Genomic DNA, 23246 nt, shown 5'->3' with positions numbered 1-23246 from the left:
ATTGCATAACTACAGAAACAATAAAGCAGATTTTCCTATAAAGATCACCAGCTTATACTTAGATGTCACATGACAGACATTAACTTTAACATTATTAACATTAATTACTTTAATTCTTAAAGGAAAAGGCACCAAAAAAAGAAGGCACCAGGGCACCAGAAATCTGCCCAGCAGAAAATAACCTGGGTATATTGCTCAACAGCTGCTGAATATAAGCCAGCATGTGCCCAGGTGGTCAAGAAGGCCACCAGCATCCTGGCTTGTGTCAGCACTAGTGCAGCCAGCAGGAGCAGGGCAGGGATCCTCCCTCTGTCCTGGGCACTGGTGAGGCTGCATTTCAAATTGTGGGGTCAGCATTTGGCCCCTCACTACAAGAAGGACATTTTGGGGCTGGAGCCTCGAGAAGGGCAAGGGAGTTGGGGAAGAGTCTGAAACACAAGTGTGAGCAGGAGCAGCTGAGGGAGCTGGGGGTGTCCAGCCTGGAGCAAAGGAGCTGAGGGGAGACCTGCTGGCTCTGCAGCTGCCTGAGAGGAGGTTGGAGCCAGGGGGGTCGGGCTCTGCTCCCCAGGAACAAGGGGTGGGACAGGAGGGAACGGCCTCAAGTTCTGCCAGGGGAGGTTGAGATTGGATGTGGGGAACAATTCCTTCCTGGAAAGGGTTGTCAGGCCCTGGTCCAGGTTGCCCAGGGGGAGTCCCCATCCCTGGAGGGATTTCCAAGCCATGTAGATGGGGTGCTGAGGGACATGGTTTAGTGGTGGCCTCAGCAGGGCTGGGGGAACAGTTGAACAAAGGGGGCTGAGGGGAGACTTTGTTGCTCTCGGCAACTGCCTGAAAGGAGGTTGGAGCCAGGGAGGTCAGTCTCTTCTCCCAAGGAACAAGCAACAAGACAAGGGAAAACATCTTCAAGTTATGCCAGGGGAGGTTTAGATTGTGCAGGGGTGGGACAGGAGGGAACGGCCTCAAGTTCTGCCAGGGGAGGTTGAGATTGGATGTGGGGAACAATTCCTTCCTGGAAAGGGTTGTCAGGCCCTGGTCCAGGTTGCCCAGGGGGAGTCCCCATCCCTGGAGGGATTTCCAAGCCCTGTAGATGTGGTGCTGAGGGCCATGGTTTAGTGGTGGCCTCAGCAGGGCTGGGGGAACAGTTGAACTTGATGATCTGAAAGGTCTTTTCCAACCAAAACTCTTCTACATTTCTAAAAGAAAAGAATAATTCTGTTTCTAGTCTCATTCTAGGACTGTATCTAGTAGTCCCACGTCAGAAAGCAGTAACTTGATTGAATCTGAAAAGGACCAAGATGGAGCAGTTTTCCATAACACAGTGAGTGTCTCCACTAACAGTCACTGCAGCTCCTCAATGAAAATGACAACGGAAAAAATCATCGTCAGCTCCAAGAGGGGGCTTGGGTAGGAGCAAAAAACTCCAAGCTGTAAAGAAATTAAGAAGCAAAACACTTCAATCCCCTGCTGCATCACAAGCAGCCCAGAAGGTACATAATTACCTTCACTTCTGGAGCTGGGAGCCCACGGCACCCTGTCACTGCTGTCATGTCCAATCTTTCCAACCTCACGTTCATACAGATAAACAAAAGGCAGAAAATATATGAAACATCCTCTATTAAGGATAGAAGCAACCACTTTCTGCATGTTTTTCAATGTTAACTATGAAAAAAATTAAAAAGAAGGCTTTCTCCTAGGTCTGGAAAGCCTTGTTGTCCATCAGGCCAGAGTCCTGTATGCCTCAAAGGCAAGGCCATAGCTCTGACAGGAATCCTCCTCCTAGGACAAGGAGATTCAAAAGCAGAGACAAAAAAGATGTGGAGTTTAACAAGAAAGAGCTGTAAAGGCAAATGGAAAGGAAGCTTGAGAGGATGGTACAGGCAGCTCACCAGATGTGTAAATCCCAGCAGCTGTGTGTGCCTCAGGTTTGGGGTTTTTTTAAAAAAGGACAACACACTGGACCAACTCTTTAAATAACTAAAAACCCACAACTCACCTTCTGCAGGATTGGCCTGTGGGTTGCTAGAATAAATATACACTCCATCACCTCCAGTGAGGAAAATGCCCAGAAAAGATTTGTCTTCCTGAAGAGGGAAAACAAAGAGCACATCACAGACTGCAGCAAGGACTGGGAGCCAAGCAAGAACAGTTTCTCATGCTTTTGCTTCAAGAGAAAATGATTTATTTTTTAAGCAGCATCTGTCAGATCTCTTAAAGGAGTTTTAAACTGCATTGGTATAGAAGAAGTAGTGAAAGACTGAATGTCAAGAGTATAATTTTTAAAAGCACTTCCCCCTGCTCTTGGTTTTGCTAGCAGCTATTAAGTTACAAGCTATTGTCACAACCACAGGCACAGCTTTTTGTTTTTAGGTTGTCAATCTACTGAACTAAAAGTATATTGCAGGAAAATAAATCTATTTGTAATGAAGATTTCTGGTAACCACAAATGAAACCACAAATGTGAAACTCATGGGGTTTAAGATGTTCCCAGATCCCAAATTCTTTTCTTTTTCATAGTGCTTAAAGTGTTTTCCTTTAGACATTTAGCATGCTAATTAAGTTAAAGAAAGTTGCATGCAGAGTGGCATTGAGTTTGGGGCTTTTTTTTGAAACATGAGCTCCATGGGTAATACTGAGTGAGACTTCCATGAAATCATAGCTTTATTAGAACCCTTTTTGCTCTCGGGTTTGGTCGTTCTTTGTAATAAAGAAAACCTCAAATTTTTACAGACATTGTATTTATTTTTTTTTTGTAGCTCAAAGATTGAAAGAGGGTAGAATAAGCAAGTCTTTCGAAGAAGAAGAAGAATAACAAACTTAATAAAAACCAGTTTTACTGGCAGCTAAGTTTTTGGTTTTAATATTGTGTCTTGAAAGAGTAACTTCAGTTGACCAAAAATTAAAATTTTTACCTTCAATATACACTGTGCTTTTTCAGACAGTTTCACATCACTATCTTCAACCTGTAGCCAGAAACAGTTTCCATTTGTATTGTTTGTAGATAAAGCAAGTCTAATGTTAAATTAAAAGCATTAAAGAAGATTGAAGGCAAACAAGAACCTTAGGTACCACAAATAGATAAAGTTAGGAGACTGATGTTCTTCAAAGACAGTTTTGTACTCCTCAACACCATGTTACCATGGACTGAAACAAGGGGATACACCACTTTGTGTCTCTTGAAGATTGAAGGCAAACAAGAACCTTAGGTACAACAAACAGATAAAGTTGGGAGACTGATGTTCTTCAAAGACAGTTTTGTGCTCCTCAACACCACGTTACCATGGACTGAAACAGTTCCTTGAAACACATTCAAGGGGATACACCACTTTGTGTCTCTCCAATACTATTTTAGTCTATAAAACAATTGAATGGGGTCTATCTCCTTCAGTCTTTATGTTTTTATTACTGTTAAAATGTTTAAGAAGTATGGACTGCAAAAAGGGCATAATATTGTCTAACTTCATCACATTCATTGCAATTTTACCTCCCACAAAATGCAGAACACTGGAGGTCTGGAAGCAGACTTTCATTCTGTTGGGGAAGACACTCAAGTGATCTAAAGTTCCCCAAATAAACAAAATTTTCAAAAGTCACACTGTCTACTTGGAAAAACACCCAGGCCTTCACACAGTTAAAAAACTGAAGTGGTGAAAATTAACTAATTTAGAACTTGTGTTACGAATTGAACCATCAGCCTATTTGTATTTATCCACTTCTAACTTCCACTTATTACCACTTCATGTCCAAATTGAAAAAATCAGAGTGAGACCAGGTTGGATGAGGCTTGTGCAGCCTGGTCTGGTGGGAGGTGTCCCTGCTCATGGTAGGGAGGCTGGAACCTGGTGATCTTTAAGGTCCCTTCCAACCTTCATCATTCTATGGTCCTATGATTCTGCTTCAGTACCCTAGTTCTAGACTTCTCCTCATACATCCATACTTTTATAACAAGTTCTTGTTTGTAAATATGCACGTATAGCAAAAACTCAAGTAAGTTTTTGTGTACTAACCAGCCAAGAAGTGTATCTTGGGATGGCTGCAGTCAGGATTATGTGGCTGGTTTCTGAATTAATGCTGCCATCTGCAGGGAAGTGGAAAGCAAAGCAGTATAAAACCATCCATATATTTCAGACTGTTCAGTAAGTTATTTTTACGACTTGAAATTTCTTCAGGAAATATGACAATGTCCTCATTATCTTAAGGACTCATTCATGTTTAAGCAAAGCTTTTCCAGCAGACTAGATCCCAGTCTACTTGTGCTCCAACACACACAGAGCTACTACACAGTATCAACAAACCCTTCTTTTATTCTGGTCTTAGGAGATGCTCTCCTCCCCCCAAAAGTGTTCCAACTCCCACGGTTAAAACCCCACAGCCTGTCTGGATACAAGAATTCATAAATATTGTTCAGACATTCTCAATAACTGTGTTTCCTTGTCACATGTGAACAATCTGGAAAACATGCACTTGTCTCAAGTTACAGAGATTACTCAGTATCCTGTATTTAAATGTAAGACTATTCCAAAAACAAGCTTTTTAAAAATAATATCATTTTAGTTTTGCTTCATCTCCTCCAAACAAAGAGAAATGGAAACACATCCTATAAATTGCCACAAAAGTGATGGAAGAGAGCTGTTCAAATTTCCTCATACAATAGAAAACACTAAGACTGGAGATAATTTAAGAAGGGCCATTACATTGGACTTGTTTACACCTCAGCCCTGCTTTCTCACCGAGCAGCCATAAAACCCCAAGTCCTTTCAGTGAGATTAGAAAAACTTGACACTTAAGATAGCAATTACTAGCAAGCTAATACACTTAGGTCTTTTAATTAACCCAAAGGTTTAAAACCCTAATGTTAATAGTAATAGCATCCATCAGAAGTTCTTTTGCTCTTCCATCACAACAAAGCTAACAGAATGACAACACTGGTGTTAGAATTTGAAATAGTTACCTTTTTCTTTCACTTGTATCTGTGATGTTATAAAGGACTCTGAAAAGACAACAGATCCCAAGCATCCTCTTCCTGTGAGCAAGTCTGGAATGTCAAATACCATCATAGATGCCTACAGCAATCACAGTTGGTCAGAAAGGGAGAGAAAGCAGAATTTGAAATATTTCCACTGAAGAAGCAAAATCCATGTGTTTTAAACCTCCTAAAATACTGCTTCTATATTGTGGTGAAAAGTCTGAGATCATAACTCTATGTTACTGTTTTATTCCAAATTCCACTGTCTGACTCCACGTTAAAACTCAACCTTAGACTTCAGATGCTGAAACTGAGCTGGCTCATCTCTCCCCTTACGTTTGTATTCACATAGATAAAAATCTCAGCATGCCCCTTAAAAAACCCCCACTTGAGCTCTATTTTCTAATAAAATGTATAATCAGAAGAGTGAACAGCTTACTTACCGTTTTAATCAAACACAGGCTGTCCTCATTATCTAATGGAGTAATCCTAGAACAATAATAATAATTAAATATTTAGAGGTTAGATCATAACAGCCAAAAAAGCTATTTTGTTTTCAAATAAACTCTCATTTTTGTAAACCATTTCAGTCAATTAGACAGTGTAGGATTAAAAAAGCACAAGCTTGTGATATCAACTAAGTTACAAGCACAGTGTGAAAAGGAAGCTCTTAAGTTCATGCTGCTTCTACTCAGTTAATAAAATTAGTCTGCCCAGTTGTTTTAGATCTTTAAGATTTCACAGAATTACAGATATGAAAACATCAAACTGTCTCAAACACAAAACTATGTCTTGTAGGAAATAATCAAATATAGTGTTTTCTCAGAACTTCCAAGATGAGAAAAAGAAACTTATTACTGTATTAGAAACACTGATTAATGACAAGAAGTGCAGGACAGTGATACAAACCTTCCATGGTTATTCACAGCCTGAATTTGAAACGCCATTTTGGAGCTGTAGAACAGAAATGGTACTGGTGAAAAATGTGTTTCATACTGCTTCTGTATGTAAAAATTAGCAATAATCAATTTAAAGCACCACAAGACCTCAAGGGGGCCTACAGGAAAGCTGGGAAGGGGCTTTTTACAAGGGCAGGGAGTAACAGGACAAGAGGTTTCAATGGATTGAAACTGGAAGAGGGGAGATTTAGGTTAAATACAAGGAGGAAATTCTTTGCTGTGAGGGTGGTGAGAGCCTGGCCCAGGTTGCCCAGAGAAGCTGTGGCTGCCCCATCCCTGGCAGTGTTGAAGGGCAGGATGGATGGGGCTTGGAGCAGCCTGGGCTGGTGGGAGGTGTCCCTGCCCATGGCAGGGGGGTTGGGACTGGATGATCTTGAAGGTTCCTTCCAACCCAAACCATTCTTTAACTGCTGAAGTGATTTTTAAAAGTAGCAAAAGTGGAAGGAGTATCATGATTTAAAAAATTTGAATGCATTATGAAGTATTGGAAATTGACAGCCATGCAACTTCAGTTTAAAATTAACATGAATACCCTGACAGATGATATCAATCGGTAAGTCCTTGAAAACACCTACCGTAATGCAGCTTTAAGTTGTGTTAAATGCAGGTTATCTAACACAGACATGAACATCTGCTCTGCTACCTCCTTTGCCTGAAAAGAAGGAAATTAAGAATAAAATATTTTTCTCCCACCCTTGCAAATCCCAGCAACTACAGGAGCACCCCTAAGATAAACAAGAGACCACAGACTAAAAAACAACACACTGATGCACCAGGCTAAAATTTGTTCTATTGCATCTCTGATTTGCCTTATTATAAGGCTAGGAAAATTCATGGATGAGGGAAAAACAACTGTAAATGGGTAAGTTTAGATACAGTCTGAAATTTCTTAGTTCAGAGACTGGTTGGAGGGCACAGGGTAAACTTCATTCACATTACGCAGTTGACTGAAATGTAATTTTTGGGTCTGTTTGTTTGCATGTGATCTTCTCTTGCAAGCAATCCAAATCAACAATCACAGTAGTGTAGAGAATTGGTGCTTCATTTACCTTGGATTCAGTGGAAGTTTTAGCATAGCACTCAATGCCAGCAAGCACAGCCTCTACAACAGCAGAATATATTTGCGACAACAGCGTACTGAAGAGAAATACAAACACAACATTTACTAGACAGACAGAGTTTGCTTCCTCCTGACTTTAAAGGAGCAATTTTTCCTCCCATAACACAACTCCCTTTTATGGAGAGAGCCCTTGTTCAAGTAAGTGTAGCAAAAGCTTTAAAATTAACCTTGCAGTTAATTGGAGCAAGTTAATTGCTCAAATTACAGGGTGCATTATGGGGAAAAAAGCCTCTTGGCACAAATGTATCCCTGCTCACATCAGTCAAGAAGAAAAAGAATTTTATTGTTGAATTTCATTGCAAATGTGCTGAGGGTCTCATCCTAAATATTCCAACAAAAACAGAACGGTAGCCCCACCTTCCACAAAAGTAAAACTGGAAAACAGAGCAAACTGACTTCAAAGAGTGACTTTTTCTGGAGCACGTCAAGAAAAAAGATCCCCAAACCAACCAGACACCACAACTTTTTGAGCACTTCTACATCACAGGTCAGTCCAATCCCCTCCTTAAAAGGGAATTTTAAAGTTTGTACAGAAATAAACAAAGGTTAGATGAAGACAGAAGTGACTTACAGCTACTGACACATTTATAGCTCCAGAACTATTGAAAAAAACCCCACCTCTGCCCAACTATGAAATGTCAGCCTCTGCCTTCCAGCTAAAGTGGAAAAAAAAGACAAGTAAATTGATAAAACAGACCTTCTTCCCCCAACTTTAACTCCTCTCATTACTCCTCTGATGTTGAGGATGGGGAGAGGGGGGAAGGAAGAGAATATAGCATTTAGGCCATATATGCAAAGCACTTCTGAAGGATGGAAAGAAGCATCTGAAGCTCCCAAACATGGCCCAACATGGAGAAACCTCAAAATGCAGAGCTTGTCTTTCAAGTTCATCCCTTACTACTATAAGGGATGAAATTCAGCTCTCAGTCCACGCTCATGGGCAATGTGTATCATTTTCCTCACTCCGTAACCATCCCTATTTTCACTCAAATTCACATATATATTTGCAAGAACACACTTCACAGTGGGCTGTGCTTTACATTAATAGTTACTTTACTCTTTTTGCCATTTTAAAATTCTAAGACTAACAATGCAAAAACAGAAAATGGCATTTTATTTAAAAAAAAAATTAAAAAATCAGCATTTTTACTCCAGGGACACTTAAAGTTACACAGCCAGTTGCTGCACTCCAGCCCATCTGCACTTCTGCCTCCTGAATACAACCATATTTAAACTGAATAGTGCTTAGGGAATATTTTTCCAGTTTTTATTTAATTGGAAAACATTGGCAAACACAAGAACCACTGCAGGACTCCCCTGCACACTAATTCCAAAATCATGAGGTCAGGTTTGCCAGAAAAGCTAACTTTTGTTGTTGAAATGAGATTATTTGATCTAACACAGGAACTATTTCTAGAAAAGGCTGTTCTCATTAAAAAATACTGCCTCTATCAACTGACCTCTGCTTTACTTACTACTGCCCTAACCATCTTGGTTAAAACTGGTTTTAGCACCAAGTCTTTTAGAAGTGAAACAAGAAATATTCTATATGTGTGAGCAGAAAATAGACATAAGCAAAATGACCTTTTGAAGTTGACTTCACTATAAAAGATGGCAAACCTATTGCTCAGTCTAGTAACTTCATTTTTACGTCTGTGAGATACCAAAAGTCAACAATGTTTAGCATGAAAGGTCACCACTACCAGCTCCCTCTGACACATCTTCAATATCTCCCTAAGATATCCTGAAAATGGCTCTGCTGCAGACGCAAGAACACGCTCCTAAAATGTTCTTCACTCCCCAGGAGGACAAAACCTCTAAGGTCTGGTTAATCAAGACTCAGAGCAGAACCAAAGCAGATTATCTACCACGTTCTTCAAGCTCGACAAGTATTATCTACAACATGCAGAGAAGTGGACATCAACACAGGGAAACGGTTTTATCTTGTGAAGGTCAGAGTGTGTGCAGCTTTGTAGCTTCCTAACAAAAATATTCAGAAGGTAATTTTCTCTGTCCCTTAACAGGGTGAAACTTCTTTCCACAGGTGAGTGTTCCCTGTTGGCATTTTCACTAACCATTATACATCTTATACATTGGTTAACTTAATGAAACTAGTTTAAAGATTACTTTAATTTCTATCTGTGGAGCATGCTCCCATTTTGTTATGGATTCTTCCCCACTTAGTGTATATAGAAGTACATTTTAAAGCAATTTAAATAAATGTTAAGATTTTAAAAAATCATTAAAATTTAAGTAAAATCTGCATTTCTTTTCATATTTTGCCTTTGAAACCCTCTCACATCCACATTATACTACATAAAAATGTAACTCTGCAAATGCCAACAGCCACTGCTGACTGAAGGCAGTTTTGACCAACTGCCACGAGGCAGAGTGAAGAGTTAAGGAGGAAGAAAAAGTTGGCAGCTTACACTTGTTCAGCTTGCTTGTGCACCTCGTTGTCGTTTCCTGTATTAAAAACAAAAATGTTTGTTTTCAAGCATTTTAGAAGCGTTTGCACAGAAGTTCTTGGGCATAACATTTCTGCTTCATACCTGATGTGACATTTCATAGGATTTAAGACCCACATCCCCTAAAAACAGCTGCATTGGGGCAGAACAAAGATCTTTCTCCCACTGTAGCCTGCCTCCCAAATTTTCCATTCCCAGTTGCCCAGGAAAAAGCACAACTAGAGCAAAAACAACCTAGAATTCCTTCTGTTTTCCTGTATCTTGTCTTCAGAGATTTCTAAGCTGGATATAGTTCCAAGATCCACAGTAACCCTTAAGGACACTGACTTCAATCCATGCAGCCAATTAAAATGGGCAAGAAAATGTTTTTTAAAAATTTCACATGGCTTATATTTATTAGGGAAGACAGCTTTTAGAACACACTGTATTGGACCCAAATCTGAGAATGAAGGATAAAAGTCAAAGAATCTTCTAAATCCTTTTAAAATATCCTCAACTGTTTCGTAAAAGACAAAATAAAATCAGGCTTATTTGACAGCAAGCACTTGAAATTACTATATCTTTAAGGACTCTTTCATGTTTATCTAGTACTGGTAAAGGCCTCTCAGGTGCTTTCTCCCTTCAGACTGCATTCTGATGCAGAAAACAATTACACTTCCTGACCTTTGATTTGTTCTTTATGAATATCTGTCAGACTTTTGTACATGAAGGCACCTGGAGTCCTGTGTCCAGCTCCAGAGCCTTCAGCACAGGAGAGGCATGGAGCTGCTGGAGAGGTTCTACAGAAGGGCCACAAAGATGATTAAAGGGCTGCCCTGAAGACAGGCTGGGAGAGTTGGGGTGTTCAGCCTGGAGAAGGGAAGGCTCCAGGGAGACCTTAGAGCACCTTCCAGTGCCTGGAGGGGCTCCAGGAAAGCAGGGGAGGGACTTTTCACCAGAGAGGGCAGTGATAGGACATGGGGTAATGGTTTTAAACTGAATGAGGGGAGACTTAGGTTAGACAGCAGGAAGAAATTCCAGTGCATTCCTACCCTCATGGGGAAGAATAAGCTGCTGAGGGAGGCTGTGGAAGCCCCCTCCCTGGAAGTGTTCAAGGCCAGGCTGGATGAGGCTTGTGCAGCTTGGTCTGGTGGGAGTTGTCCCTGCTCATGGCAGGGGGGTTGGGACCTGATGATCTTGAAGGTCCCTTCCAATCTTAATCATTCTATGACTCTATGATTGGGTAGGATGTGTGAAGGAGCAACGTTCTGCTGTAATATCATGCACTGGCTACAGGACTACAGTGTCTACCACTCCATGGCCAATGCTCACAAATGAATCAAGACCATCTCTGAATCGGTACACATTTTAAATAACCAAAATTAATAACTGCTTGGTATTTTTAATATACTTACCCAGGAAAGGAATGTGAGTGGTTCCAAAAAAATAGGTCCTTGAACAAGCCAGAGGTCCCTTTGGAGATACACACTGCACTACCTAGTTGTCAGCAGTAATGAGACACAAAAAGAACTTAGTAAAACAAACTGGTGCCTCAATTAACGACAAGCTAAGCTCCCCTTAAGTCTTCTAAGCACTGACATACTACAGGAAGTGCACAACACAGACTGAAAAAACGGGACTTACGTTTTCAAAGGTACATTTCACTTTTGACTGGACCTGAATCATTGGAGGGCTTTGAAAAGGAGATGAGCTCTGAATTCCATAGCGTTAAGCATGTGTTTTCAATTTCCTATGCCAACTGCTTTTCTCATGGAGAGGAAAATTGCCAGGCTCCCATAACTATGCTTGCACTTGGTCTTATTTACTATTTTCATGACACCCTATTAAAACAGTATCACCTGTACCTGTAAATAAACCACCTTTTTAAGAACAGTGTCAGAATCTGAGGACAACAGAGGGAGCAAGTACTGCAGCCAAAAAAGAAATGGTACTTGCATTATGAGAGATACTGAATGGTCTTAACAGGAAGGTTTAGAAGGGGAGAAAAAAGAAAATTGGAAGTTTTTATATAGAAACAGTTACACAGATCAGCAAATGGAGGATGAGATTTCACAGGAATACTACCATGCTCCTTTCTCAGGCTTCTGATCAATGTCATGGGTTCACATCCATCCATCCCTAAGGCATCTAGGCATGATGAAATGTCTCGTGACAAGATCATAAACTCACTCCCTCAATCACCCGCTCACTCCACGATGAGCTGAACTCAACCACATCCACCTCCTCAACAGCACAGACTCTGGACTCGCACAGCTGAGACTCCCAGAGCCCATGGGAAGGGGCCAGCAGGGAGAGCTCCACAACCAGTCTGCACACTACCTCTCCTCCTTCGTTGTGAGGGACCTTCTGGATGCACCCAGCCCAGCCAGCCAGAGGAGCTGAATTCCCTGGGGTCGCTTCCCCAGCTATGTCCCCTGCGCAGCAGTGCAACAAGCCATCCACCTCATCATATGTTTTAAAACTAAGGTCTTACTTGAAAATGGAAACATGTTAATCTTACAACTTGAGCTTAACATTCTTTGAACACCAGAAAGATTTGCAGAGTTTGATCTGCTGCTTCAGATGCTGAAGCACACACTGAGATGTGCATACACAGAAGTACCCTGTGTTCATTCACAAAGTCATCATCAAAATAAGTGTCTTTCTGTTTCTCTGGAAGAAACAGCTAAACAATTCGATTCAAATAGAATCTGTGTGTCAGAGTTAAGTACATCACATGCTAACATCAGGAATATTTTAATTTTATGGCTAGGTCCAAGAGCATTTCCCTTTCCCCCACCCCACAGATGTTGAAGAAGTTGTCTTTTTACAAGGCAAAATAACCAAACAACTTCTTCAGCAGTCTCTGAGTAAACATCTAGTACAGTTTGACATGGAAAGAATAAGAAAAAATCTGTTCCTGAAACTGACAGTTACAGTAACATATGTTCTTATAGGTTGAGAAGAACTGGGTTTTTGACTCATGGAAGGTAAGCATTTTAAGGGCACAAAAATAGGCAAAGAACAAGAGAAGACATACTGCCTCAAAGTATCAGATAACTAGTTAAAAGCCTTACCATATGCTTAGCAGTGCTTCCACCAAGGCCAGTGTTTCGAACAAGATGTCCTTCTGATGGAAAATTAAAGTTACCAGAGTTCAAGTTTTCCTTGGTTGAGTGGCTACCAAAGAGAACAAAGGGCTGCCGGCTGGGGCTGAGGAGAAAAGAGAGAATCACCACCAAAAAGCTTGGAGAAAATGACAAACAACAAATGAAATCAAAGCTTACGAGTCTGATGGATCAACTATTGAATTTCTCACTAAAAGATTAGGACCAAAAATTATGTACTACAGCTGCAGAAAACTTCCCATTGAAAAGATGAAGTTCTGAAGAAAAACACGACCTGAATTAACAAGACTAATTTCTTTCACATACAAGAATGTAGCTCAAAGTTGTTCCCAAATGCTAGTAGCTGGTTTTCAAGGTGGTTCCCAAACGATATTAGGTGATATTCCCTCTTTTTAAAATTAAATTGCCTTGAAAAGCTGACCAGTTTAAAATGTACCATCTTGAAAAACCTTGAAATTACTGTACTGGAATTAAACAAAAGTATTTTGGTTCAGTTCTGGCTTTGAGCCCAAGACTTGACTGGAGGGGTCAAGGTTTTCCTTCGTGTTATTTAAGTGCAAACAACTTAGGATGCTGAAAACAATAAAGGACATTGAACTCCACTCTCTAATTCCAAATAAAGATCTGCAGAGACATTCAAGTAGCTAAGCAACCTTTATTTATCTCAAAACAGCAAAACATTGGTTTTGCAACATATGACAAACAGCCTTCCTCTCTCAGTTAAAATTCTCTGCTGAAATAAAATAAAGCTGACCTGTATTGAGCGAGATTTGGGGTTTTAACTGCCCTGCTTTAAGCACTGGTCTTGTGCATGTTGTGTGACTAGCAAAAGTATATTGACTTCTTCACCCTCCTTATTTTAATTGGTTTGGAGTATCATATAAATAGGTCCAACATTTTCAGACACAGCTATCCTGTGCAATAAGTGAATGGGTTTCTTGTTATTTGACCCTGAAAAAATTGTTCACCTTAGTATGCACAAATTGGGTGTGGTTTCAAACATACTGATGTTGTATATGTAGCAACTATGGTATTAAATCCCATGAAAATTCATCTTATCCTTCCCAGAAGTGCCTTTGCATACTTTTTTTTTAAATATGCAAAGATGAGATGTGATATATTGAGATGATCCCAAAAGGAATTAAAGGATTAGAGCACCAGAGAGATGGAAATGATGTATCGAGCTACCAGTGACACTACAATTTCACAGGGAATAATGAGCAATACCTGTTATCTGTGATATGGCTTGAGATCATCCCATGACTGAAATAACTTCTGAAAGGCTGTGAAGAATGTAAAAGAAACAAACTGATTAACAAGTATATGAACAGAAGGTGTGATATATCCTCACTATCAATACAAACAAACCTGAATTATCCTCCTTCAAGAAAGCTCCTGAACCCCCCAAAACTATTTCCAATCTCCATAAACAAACACAAACATCAACAAGTTAAAAAGCAACAGCCACTACCAGAAATGACTGTGCTATTTTCACCCATGCTGGAATTTTCCACCACTTATGTTTCAGGCTTGACATGTGCAACGTCAACTTGTCAGGAAGTGAACATACCAGAGCAGCAGCCAACATGAAAGTTAATCTACCTACAAAGAGGGATCTGTTGTGCAGAGGTAAATCAGCCAAGTTCAATTACCAGCGCACAAAAGACTCAGCTGTGAATCACAGTCCTGAGTTATCATAAGATGGATACAAAAGGTGGGTGGTGAACTTCACAATAGGTTTCTACTCCTCAAACACCGAAAGGTGAGATGGGGTTGGGAGGAAAAAGAGGAAAGAAATAAACAAACACACACAAAAACAATGCTGAAAAGTTATTACTTCTCCATGGATGACATCAGCATTTCAGAGGATCACTGGAGCAGACATACCTCCCCTGCCTGAGATTCTGAGAGCTCCAGAATGAAGGGAATTTCAGTATCAAAATTAGCAAAAAAACTGGTCCACTGGTGTTCAAAAATCATTAAATCCTAGAAGAAAAATATTCAACATTACTTAATAAGGTAAGTGTTACACCAGAGAAAATACCTCGGATTGTACGGAGTAAACCCCAGTTCCTGTAGAACAACACAGATTACTTTTCACTATTGCAGCCTGACCAATGAAACAACAGGAACAAGACAATAATCATATTTTAAATAATAAGGATTTTCTGCTGGGTTTTAGGGAGTCTTTTTTTGGGGGTGTAGATTTTTTTTTGTGTTTGGATTATAGGTTTTCTGAAAAGAGAAGAAACAAGAGAAGGAAAAAGACCAGAGTCCTGCACTATCTGTGTTTAACCCAAGGATGTACATAGTTTTGAGATTACTCCTCATTCAGACATCCTGATTCCCATCAGACTTCCAAAATGAACACTTGCACAGATATAATTTTTTATTTTTAAACCTGCACAGAGTTGTGCAGCAATTTGTATCTGACACAAAAGAAGCTTTAAGGACAGAAAATGAGGAACATGTGAGGAATTTGTGAAGCTCATGATGGCAAGTGGCAGTTGGTCATTTCTTTATCTGCCTTGATAAAAAAATTGGTAAGTAAAAAAGGAAAAAAAATCCAGTAACACCTCACTTAAGCAGAATAAAAAAGGAAGATGAGTACAGGTGTGTGGTGTTCAAATTAATTAAAAACTCAGAGAAAGAAAACTCAGAAAAACTCCAATAAGCTTTTCCTAGAAGCTAAGAACCAAGAAGTGCTTTTCTCAGCTTACTTGGAGCATGCCAATATTGTACAGAATACTTTTAAAATTCCAAGTAGAGTTAAAGTCAGAACTTTTTGAAATCAAAGCTGTGTTAACAAAAACCAGCATGAATATAGACCAGCTTCAAATACTCCTCAAGTATCCTCAAGGAGGAAACAAATGAATTTTAAAATCATCAATTTCTGTGAAACCAGAGTTGTATGACAATGCCACTAATTTTTTCTTATCATTTATTTCAGAAAATTTTAAGCCATTTTAACAAGAACTTTTAGACTCAAATCTTCAAAATAGGATAAATAAGTCTACTTCAGGATAGAATTACCAGGTACAGGAAAATAGTCCCAATCATTTATTTCACTTTCACAGGAAGTGGGAAATTAATTATCACAGCGAGACTATTTAGACTGACAGCCTTGTAACTGTGTGACATTTTAATTTACAGCAGTTAATTAAAAAAGAGAAATTAGTGTGAAGTACCAATATTTTATTAATAAAGGATACACACTGCTCAACTGGCTACATATTAAAAACCTGCTTTGCTGCCAAGCTAGAAACTGATGAAAAAATGAACGATAAAATAATAGACACTAATACTCCAGGGCTGATTTCTTCTCCAGCACTGAGATCAGATCACTGCACTAAAATGAGGAAACCCTTTACACTGGGTCTTTTTATTCCACAAAGCATCAGGGCAGCCACTGTGTGTCACTGTTCCCCACTTGAAGTACTTAACAAAGCAATCCTGGAAGTGTTTTTCCCTGGAAGAATGGCTGTGTGTTCAAGTGGATTCCCACACACCTCCCCCTGCTGCAAAAGGAGGATTAACACGCATAAATAGACCAACTTTCTGGGCTTTGTACATAGACCTATGACCTGAAGAATAGACACTCCATTTAGAAAAGAAAATTAAGGAGAATTTCAGGCAAATTAGGAAATTCAAGGAATCCAAGAGAAGCTATTTTAATGTTTTGCTGACTTTGTGGTAGATTTGAGGAAAGAGACCTTGGGAACAGCAGTATGCAGAGCCAGCAGATCAAGTCCCTAAGCACTATGAAAAACAAACAAAAATCTTCACTGCCAGACTAGAAGTTAATGTAGAATATTTCACCCATATTACCTCAAAAAGCAAGTCCTCCAAGGAAATAGGGTCCACTTTGCTGTATGTCTTCCACAGGTCAACGCTGACATCCATTAACTGAAAAAAAATGTTCACCACACTTGTGTGAAAAATGCCACCAAAAATGCTCCAGATTCAGGTTTAAGATGCACTCAAGGAGACTTGCAGCACACTCCCCAGCCTACCTGGAGCCCTTAACTCTGAATTTGGAACTATTTTTTACACTACTGGTTACTAAAATTTAAAAAAATTAAAAATGGCCAGATCCAAGTGCTCTGGGTGCTTATGAGACTCATCTCCTCAAGTGAGGGCTGAAAGTACTTGCAACGTTTTTCATGCATCTTTCAAACAAATCATTTCAGAAAGTTTTTCAAGACTAAGTTAATAGCCAAGAATTGGATCAGCTGGTACAACCAAAAGGGAAAAATCAGTTTTCTGAGACAGGATAGAGAAGCACCAGATTCCAAGGTCACTCATCCTACACACCAGCCAATTCTTGCTGGAAGCATAATGTAAATGTAGGCAAAGCTGGTTTAACTTTGCAAAACCTGCTTCCAAGTAGAAAGAAGTTGCATATGAAAACACTATGTAAAAACTTATTATTCAGGGATATTTCTATTTGAATAATTTCTGCATCTACAGAGTTCTCCACCACACACTTCATTAAAAATGCAACACTGACTGGAATTTTCTTAATCCACTGTTTCACACTTATTCCAGTTCCTCCTGTTAGTAGATAAGGTAATAATGATTTCCCAGGCATCACTTCCATAAACCAGTACAGTAAACTCTCTGGATTACAGCATCTGCTCTGGCAGGGGGGTGGACTAGATGATCTTTTGAGGTCCCTTCAAAAATCAGCATTTTTACTCCAGGGACACTTAAAGTTACACAGCCAGTTGCTGCACTCCAGCCCATCTGCACTTCTGCCTCCTGAATACAACCATATTTAAACTGAACAGTGCTTAGGGAATATTTTTCCAGTTTTTATTTCATTGGAAAACATTGGCAAACACAAGAACCACTGCAGGACTCCCCTGCACACTAATTCCAAAATCATGAGGTCAGGTTTGCCAGAAAAGCTAACTTTTGTTGTTGAAATGAGATTATTTGATCTAACACAGGAACTATTTCTAGAAAAGGCTGTTCTCATTAAAAAATACTGCCTCTATCAACTGACCTCTGCTTTACTTACTACTGCCCTAACCATCTTGGTTAAAACTGGTTTTAGCACCAAGTCTTTTAGAAGTGAAACAAGAAATATTCTATATGTGTGAGCAGAAAATAGACATAAGCAAAATGACCTTTTGAAGTTGACTTCACTATAAAAGATGGCAAACCTATTGCTCAGTCTAGTAACTTCATTTTTACGTCTGTGAGATACCAAAAGTCAACAACGTTTAGCATGAAAGGTCACCACTACCAGCTCCCTCTGACACATCTTCAATATCTCCCTAAGATATCCTGAAAATGGCTCTACTGCAGACGCAAGAACACGCTCCTAAAATGTTCTTCACTCCCCAGGAGGACAAAACCTCTAAGGTCTGGTTAATCAAGACTCAGAGCAGAACCAAAGCAGATTATCTACCACGTTCTTCAAGCTCGACAAGTATTATCTACAACATGCAGAGAAGTGGACATCAACACAGGGAAACGGTTTTATCTTGTGAAGGTCAGAGTGTGTGCAGCTTTGTAGCTTCCTAACAAAAATATTCAGAAGGTAATTTTCTCTGTCCCTTAACAGGGTGAAACTTCTTTCCACAGGTGAGTGTTCCCTGTTGGCATTTTCACTAACCATTATACATCTTATACATTGGTTAACTTAATGAAACTAGTTTAAAGATTACTTTAATTTCTATCTGTGGAGCATGCTCCCATTTTGTTATGGATTCTTCCCCACTTAGTGTATATAGAAGTACATTTTAAAGCAATTTAAATAAATGTTAAGATTTTAAAAAATCATTAAAATTTAAGTAAAATCTGCATTTCTTTTCATATTTTGCCTTTGAAACCCTCTCACATCCACATTATACTACATAAAAATGTAACTCTGCAAATGCCAACAGCCACTGCTGACTGAAGGCAGTTTTGACCAACTGCCACGAGGCAGAGTGAAGAGTTAAGGAGGAAGAAAAAGTTGGCAGCTTACACTTGTTCAGCTTGCTTGTGCACCTCGTTGTCGTTTCCTGTATTAAAAACAAAAATGTTTGTTTTCAAGCATTTTAGAAGCGTTTGCACAGAAGTTCTTGGGCATAACATTTCTGCTTCATACCTGATGTGACATTTCATAGGATTTAAGACCCACATCCCCTAAAAACAGCTGCATTGGGGCAGAACAAAGATCTTTCTCCCACTGTAGCCTGCCTCCCAAATTTGCCATTCCCAGTTGCCCAGGAAAAAGCACAACTAGAGCAAAAACAACCTAGAATTCCTTCTGTTTTCCTGTATCTTGTCTTCAGAGATTTCTAAGCTGGATATAGTTCCAAGATCCACAGTAACCCTTAAGGACACTGACTTCAATCCATGCAGCCAATTAAAATGGGCAAGAAAATGTTTTTTAAAAATTTCACATGGCTTATATTTATTAGGGAAGACAGCTTTTAGAACACACTGTATTGGACCCAAATCTGAGAATGAAGGATAAAAGTCAAAGAATCTTCTAAATCCTTTTAAAATATCCTCAACTGTTTCGTAAAAGACAAAATAAAATCAGGCTTATTTGACAGCAAGCACTTGAAATTACTATATCTTTAAGGACTCTTTCTATCATGTTTATCTAGTACTGGTAAAGGCCTCTCAGGTGCTTTCTCCCTTCAGACTGCATTCTGATGCAGAAAACAATTACACTTCCTGACCTTTGATTTGTTCTTTATGAATATCTGTCAGACTTTTGTACATGAAGGCACCTGGAGTCCTGTGTCCAGCTCCAGAGCCTTCAGCACAGGAGAGGCATGGAGCTGCTGGAGAGGTTCTACAGAAGGGCCACAAAGATGATTAAAGGGCTGCCCTGAAGACAGGCTGGGAGAGTTGGGGTGTTCAGCCTGGAGAAGGGAAGGCTCCAGGGAGACCTTAGAGCACCTTCCAGTGCCTGGAGGGGCTCCAGGAAAGCAGGGGAGGGACTTTTCACCAGAGAGGGCAGTGATAGGACATGGGGTAATGGTTTTAAACTGAATGAGGGGAGACTTAGGTTAGACAGCAGGAAGAAATTCCAGTGCATTCCTACCCTCATGGGGAAGAATAAGCTGCTGAGGGAGGCTGTGGAAGCCCCCTCCCTGGAAGTGTTCAAGGCCAGGCTGGATGAGGCTTGTGCAGCTTGGTCTGGTGGGAGTTGTCCCTGCTCATGGCAGGGGGGTTGGGACCTGATGATCTTGAAGGTCCCTTCCAATCTTAATCATTCTATGACTCTATGATTGGGTAGGATGTGTGAAGGAGCAACGTTCTGCTGTAATATCATGCACTGGCTACAGGACTACAGTGTCTACCACTCCATGGCCAATGCTCACAAATGAATCAAAGCCATCTCTGAATCGGTACAAATTTTAAATAATCAAAATTAATAACTGCTTGGGATTTTTAATATACTTACCCAGGAAAGGAATGTGAGTGGTTCCAAAAAAATAGGTCCTTGAACAAGCCAGAGGTCCCTTTGGAGATACACACTGCACTACCTAGTTGTCAGCAGTAATGAGACACAAAAAGAACTTAGTAAAACAAACTGGTGCCTCAATTAACGACAAGCTAAGCTCCCCTTAAGTCTTCTAAGCACTGACATACTACAGGAAGTGCACAACACAGACTGAAAAAACGGGACTTACGTTTTCAAAGGTACATTTCACTTTTGACTGGACCTGAATCATTGGAGGGCTTTGAAAAGGAGATGAGCTCTGAATTCCATAGCGTTAAGCATGTGTTTTCAATTTCCTATGCCAACTGCTTTTCTCATGGAGAGGAAAATTGCCAGGCTCCCATAACTATGCTTGCACTTGGTCTTATTTACTATTTTCATGACACCCTATTAAAACAGTATCACCTGTACCTGTAAATAAACCACCTTTTTAAGAACAGTGTCAGAATCTGAGGACAACAGAGGGAGCAAGTACTGCAGCCAAAAAAGAAATGGTACTTGCATTATGAGAGATACTGAATGGTCTTAACAGGAAGGTTTAGAAGGGGAGAAAAAAGAAAATTGGAAGTTTTTATATAGAAACAGTTACACAGATCAGCAAATGGAGGATGAGATTTCACAGGAATACTACCATGCTCCTTTCTCAGGCTTCTGATCAATGTCATGGGTTCACATCCATCCATCCCTAAGGCATCTAGGCATGATGAAATGTCTCGTGACAAGATCATAAACTCACTCCCTCAATCACCCGCTCACTCCACGATGAGCTGAACTCAACCACATCCACCTCCTCAACAGCACAGACTCTGGACTCGCACAGCTGAGACTCCCAGAGCCCATGGGAAGGGGCCAGCAGGGAGAGCTCCACAACCAGTCTGCACACTACCTCTCCTCCTTCGTTGTGAGGGACCTTCTGGATGCACCCAGCCCAGCCAGCCAGAGGAGCTGAATTCCCTGGGGTCGCTTCCCCAGCTATGTCCCCTGCGCAGCAGTGCAACAAGCCATCCACCTCATCATATGTTTTAAAACTAAGGTCTTACTTGAAAATGGAAACATGTTAATCTTACAACTTGAGCTTAACATTCTTTGAACACCAGAAAGATTTGCAGAGTTTGATCTGCTGCTTCAGATGCTGAAGCACACACTGAGATGTGCATACACAGAAGTACCCTGTGTTCATTCACAAAGTCATCATCAAAATAAGTGTCTTTCTGTTTCTCTGGAAGAAACAGCTAAACAATTCGATTCAAATAGAATCTGTGTGTCAGAGTTAAGTACATCACATGCTAACATCAGGAATATTTTAATTTTATGGCTAGGTCCAAGAGCATTTCCCTTTCCCCCACCCCACAGATGTTGAAGAAGTTGTCTTTTTACAAGGCAAAATAACCAAACAACTTCTTCAGCAGTCTCTGAGTAAACATCTAGTACAGTTTGACATGGAAAGAATAAGAAAAAATCTGTTCCTGAAACTGACAGTTACAGTAACATATGTTCTTATAGGTTGAGAAGAACTGGGTTTTTGACTCATGGAAGGTAAGCATTTTAAGGGCACAAAAATAGGCAAAGAACAAGAGAAGACATACTGCCTCAAAGTATCAGATAACTAGTTAAAAGCCTTACCATATGCTTAGCAGTGCTTCCACCAAGGCCAGTGTTTCGAACAAGATGTCCTTCTGATGGAAAATTAAAGTTACCAGAGTTCAAGTTTTCCTTGGTTGAGTGGCTACCAAAGAGAACAAAGGGCTGCCGGCTGGGGCTGAGGAGAAAAGAGAGAATCACCACCAAAAAGCTTGGAGAAAATGACAAACAACAAATGAAATCAAAGCTTACGAGTCTGATGGATCAACTATTGAATTTCTCACTAAAAGATTAGGACCAAAAATTATGTACTACAGCTGCAGAAAACTTCCCATTGAAAAGATGAAGTTCTGAAGAAAAACACGACCTGAATTAACAAGACTAATTTCTTTCACATACAAGAATGTAGCTCAAAGTTGTTCCCAAATGCTAGTAGCTGGTTTTCAAGGTGGTTCCCAAACGATATTAGGTGATATTCCCTCTTTTTAAAATTAAATTGCCTTGAAAAGCTGACCAGTTTAAAATGTACCATCTTGAAAAACCTTGAAATTACTGTACTGGAATTAAACAAAAGTATTTTGGTTCAGTTCTGGCTTTGAGCCCAAGACTTGACTGGAGGGGTCAAGGTTTTCCTTCGTGTTATTTAAGTGCAAACAACTTAGGATGCTGAAAACAATAAAGGACATTGAACTCCACTCTCTAATTCCAAATAAAGATCTGCAGAGACATTCAAGTAGCTAAGCAACCTTTATTTATCTCAAAACAGCAAAACATTGGTTTTGCAACATATGACAAACAGCCTTCCTCTCTCAGTTAAAATTCTCTGCTGAAATAAAATAAAGCTGACCTGTATTGAGCGAGATTTGGGGTTTTAACTGCCCTGCTTTAAGCACTGGTCTTGTGCATGTTGTGTGACTAGCAAAAGTATATTGACTTCTTCACCCTCCTTATTTTAATTGGTTTGGAGTATCATATAAATAGGTCCAACATTTTCAGACACAGCTATCCTGTGCAATAAGTGAATGGGTTTCTTGTTATTTGACCCTGAAAAAATTGTTCACCTTAGTATGCACAAATTGGGTGTGATTTCAAACATACTGATGTTGTATACATAGCAATTATGGTATTAAATCCCATGAAAATTCATCTTATCCTTCCCAGAAGTGCCTTTGCATACTTTTTTTTTAAATATGCAAAGATGAGATGTGATATATTGAGATGATCCCAAAAGGAATTAAAGGATTAGAGCACCAGAGAGATGGAAATGATGTATTGAGGCACCAGTGACACTACAATTTCACTGGGAATAATGAGCAATACCTGTTATCTGTGATATGGCTTGAGATCATCCCATGACTGAAATAACTTCTGAAAGGCTGTGAAGAATGTAAAAGAAACAAACTGATTAACAAGTATATGAACAGAAGGTGTGATATATCCTCACTATCAATACAGACAAATCTGAATTATCCTCCTTCAAGAAAGCTCCTGAACCCCCCAAAACTATTTCCAACCTCCATAAACAAACACAAACATCAACAAGTTAAAAAGCAACAGCCACTACCAGAAATGACTGTGCTATTTTCACCCATGCT

At 39.9% G+C, this 23246-nt stretch overlaps 1 protein-coding gene across 1 annotated transcript in view; it reads right to left on the bottom strand.

Annotated features, from left to right (window-relative positions):
- LOC104392891 (chromosome unknown open reading frame, human C20orf194) overlaps positions 1-23246 on the bottom strand; it is a 103829-nt gene that overhangs the window by 34937 nt on the left and 45646 nt on the right. The window contains exons 9-20 of the mRNA XM_010002328.1: positions 22972-23027; positions 21694-21829; positions 20032-20113; positions 18595-18631; positions 6972-7059; positions 6498-6574; positions 5873-5917; positions 5407-5452; positions 4949-5060; positions 4005-4075; positions 2910-2960; positions 1994-2081 (exon numbers count right to left, since the gene is read on the bottom strand). Coding sequence (XP_010000630.1) covers positions 1994-2081; positions 2910-2960; positions 4005-4075; positions 4949-5060; positions 5407-5452; positions 5873-5917; positions 6498-6574; positions 6972-7059; positions 18595-18631; positions 20032-20113; positions 21694-21829; positions 22972-23027 — 889 coding nt within the window. The remainder of the gene's footprint in view (positions 1-1993; positions 2082-2909; positions 2961-4004; positions 4076-4948; positions 5061-5406; positions 5453-5872; positions 5918-6497; positions 6575-6971; positions 7060-18594; positions 18632-20031; positions 20114-21693; positions 21830-22971; positions 23028-23246) is intronic.

The sequence above is a fragment of the Chaetura pelagica genome, unplaced genomic scaffold (assembly GCF_000747805.2).
Source record: "Chaetura pelagica isolate M959 unplaced genomic scaffold, ChaPel_1.0 scaffold347, whole genome shotgun sequence".
Lineage (NCBI taxonomy): Eukaryota > Metazoa > Chordata > Aves > Apodiformes > Apodidae > Chaetura > Chaetura pelagica.
This window is presented reverse-complemented; position numbering and strand designations above follow the sequence as displayed.